General features: G+C 44.2%; 1 protein-coding gene across 1 annotated transcript in view; it reads left to right on the top strand.

Moving 5' to 3' along the window:
* The window catches only part of LOC106011458 (potassium voltage-gated channel subfamily A member 5), a 12,629-nt gene that overhangs the window by 1,884 nt on the left and 8,354 nt on the right, over positions 1-2,391 (top strand). Inside the window, exons 3-4 of the mRNA XM_013081206.1 lie at positions 639-782; positions 1,918-2,013. Of these exons, the coding sequence (XP_012936660.1) occupies positions 639-782; positions 1,918-2,013 (240 nt within the window). The remainder of the gene's footprint in view (positions 1-638; positions 783-1,917; positions 2,014-2,391) is intronic.

The following is a 2,391-nucleotide window of genomic DNA, read 5'->3' on the forward strand; positions in this document are numbered from 1 at the left end:
GGGGGGGGAGAGAGAGAGAGAGAGAAACTTTGAATGTCCTGGCAACAGTAGAAACGCGCGAAGCATGCCATCAGCAGTGGTTATGGCCGCCAGTAGATCGGATAACCGCAGTGCATCTCCGGTACAAGGAAGCCACTTGGTTGTTAGTAAAACGTAGCGTGATGTGCCTCCATATCTCCTGGATGGCCACTTTCAGTTCCTGCGTGATTCTCGGCCTTAATTGTCTCCACTTGATGCGTCGTTTAATTTCTTACCAAAAATTTTTATTTGGGTTTAAATCGGTGCTAAGGGCAGGGTGAGGCTGCAGAGTGATGCTATGGTGTTAAAGAAATTCCTGTGTAACACGGGAAGTGTGCGTATAATCATTACTTTTCTGAACCCGGAAGTTTAAATTTTGTCTGTGTTGAGGGGCCTAAGAACTTCTGCGATGCAGCGGGCAGCATTGATACCTTGACCTCGACCTTGGCCTTGATTTGGAAGATCATTGTTACTACTCTGTGGTTCCACATGATTCCATCCCAGATCATGACGTGATGTCCTCCCCACTGATTCCTCTCTTTGACACAGTTGTCACGATAACGTTCGCCTCCATCTTGACAAACTGTGAGGCCCCTGTTTGTTGTATCTATGGAGAACAGGCATTTGTCCGAAAAAGAGAACCAAGGACCAGTCTCTCTGACGCCTGTTGACATGGTGCTGAGCCCAGTTGAGACGCTCTTTGTGATGGTGTCCGGTCAAGACTGGACCATCATGGTAAGGTCGACGGCCCATCAGACGCCATCGTCGGTTCATTGTGTGTCGACTTCTAGCTCCTCCTTGGGTATCCCTTGTCAAATATATTATGATGTTCTTGTAGCTGTCTGAAGTCGATTTGAACGATACATCCGGACAATGTGTCTGTATGTACGTGCATCGGTCACTCTGGGTCGACCTGACCTTTTTCGCTCCGCCGCAGAATTCGTGAGCTGAAAACGGCTTGTCAGTCTGTGGATGTGAACACCAAAATGATTGGAGACCGCAATTGGCCTTTCTCCGCCCTCCAAACAGCCTATTGCTCTTTCTTGCAGTATAGCCCTAAAATCTGGCATTGCTGCAAATGCAGGCGAAAGACCGAACCGATTTTTTTATCACGGCTTTTATAGCCAAGCTCAGGTGAATATTTTTCTCTCTTTTTTCTCTGTGTTTCGGAGGTACCCAGTAACTTTCTCCATGCTTCAATTAAGGGGCAATAACTCTAGTTGCCGGTGACAAACAAGACGGGTAATTTTTTATTTCGAAAGAGGGTATGACATACTATCAATGGTGTAAACTTCAGTCTTCTACCATAGATGTATTTTTGGTATGGCCAAAATAGTTTGGGGTTTTTTTTGCATTTCTTTTGCTCGCTAGTATACTTTACACAAATAAAATTCAACTAACGGGTAGTTGGAGGGCACCATTGGTAGGTCCTACTTCTTTACTTTCCCTCTCTTTCCGTCTGTCTGGCCTGCTTACATTTTCCCTGCACTAAAAGGCCATTATTGTGTTGATATGATTCTCTTTACCCAAACAGACAAACAAAATTCATCCTAGGGGACGTTAAATCTGTCAATATCTATGTATTAACAATCCATCGTGTGTGTAGTTAGCTGGTGCTGTGGTGTGGTTTGCTCCTCCTTTCATATCAAACATATCGTCCTTATCTCTCCCTCCTTCCTTTATGAGTGCGTGTGTGTGTTTGTGTGATGGTGTGTGTGTGTGTGTGTGTGTGTGTGTGTGTGTGTGTGTGTGTGTGTGTGTGTGTGTGTGTGTGTGTGAATCTTTTGTAACACCTTTAATCTCCGGTACTTGTATCACCTTATTGCGATGTTGCAAGTGCCGTATAACTCTTACCCAACCTGAGACAATCCATCGTACCTTTGATTTGTCCGTCCCCAGAAACGGCCACAACATCGTAGACATGGTGATCATCTGCCTCATGTGGCTCCGCTGGCTCATGGAGTTCTCCATCTCCCAACATCCGGAGGACTACAAGTAAGCCCAAACACGGAGATGTGAACGATACGAGTTCGAAACCCCCGTCATTGAGTTTTATTCTAAAAGGCAGTACTCGTTTATACCCAGTTTGGAGCGAAATTGAGTTATCATTTCCATTTAATAGTTTAAAACACGGCGCAAATATTGTCTGCCTTGGTCTGGTATCGGTATCTTAAAATAAGGCGAGGAAAGTGTTTCTGGTATCGATATCTTAAATAAGGCGAGGAAAGTGTTTTGAAGATATTTCAAAGTGACTGGCTGTTGAAAGGCAAAGATATGTTGCTGTTTTTGTTTGTTTGTTTGTTTGTTTGGGGTTTTTTGTAGAAGAAGAAGAAGAAGAAGAAGAAGAAGAAGAAGAAGAAGAAGAAGAAGAAG

The sequence above is a fragment of the Aplysia californica genome, unplaced genomic scaffold, assembly GCF_000002075.1.
Source record: "Aplysia californica isolate F4 #8 unplaced genomic scaffold, AplCal3.0 scaffold00121, whole genome shotgun sequence".
NCBI lineage: Eukaryota > Metazoa > Mollusca > Gastropoda > Aplysiida > Aplysiidae > Aplysia > Aplysia californica.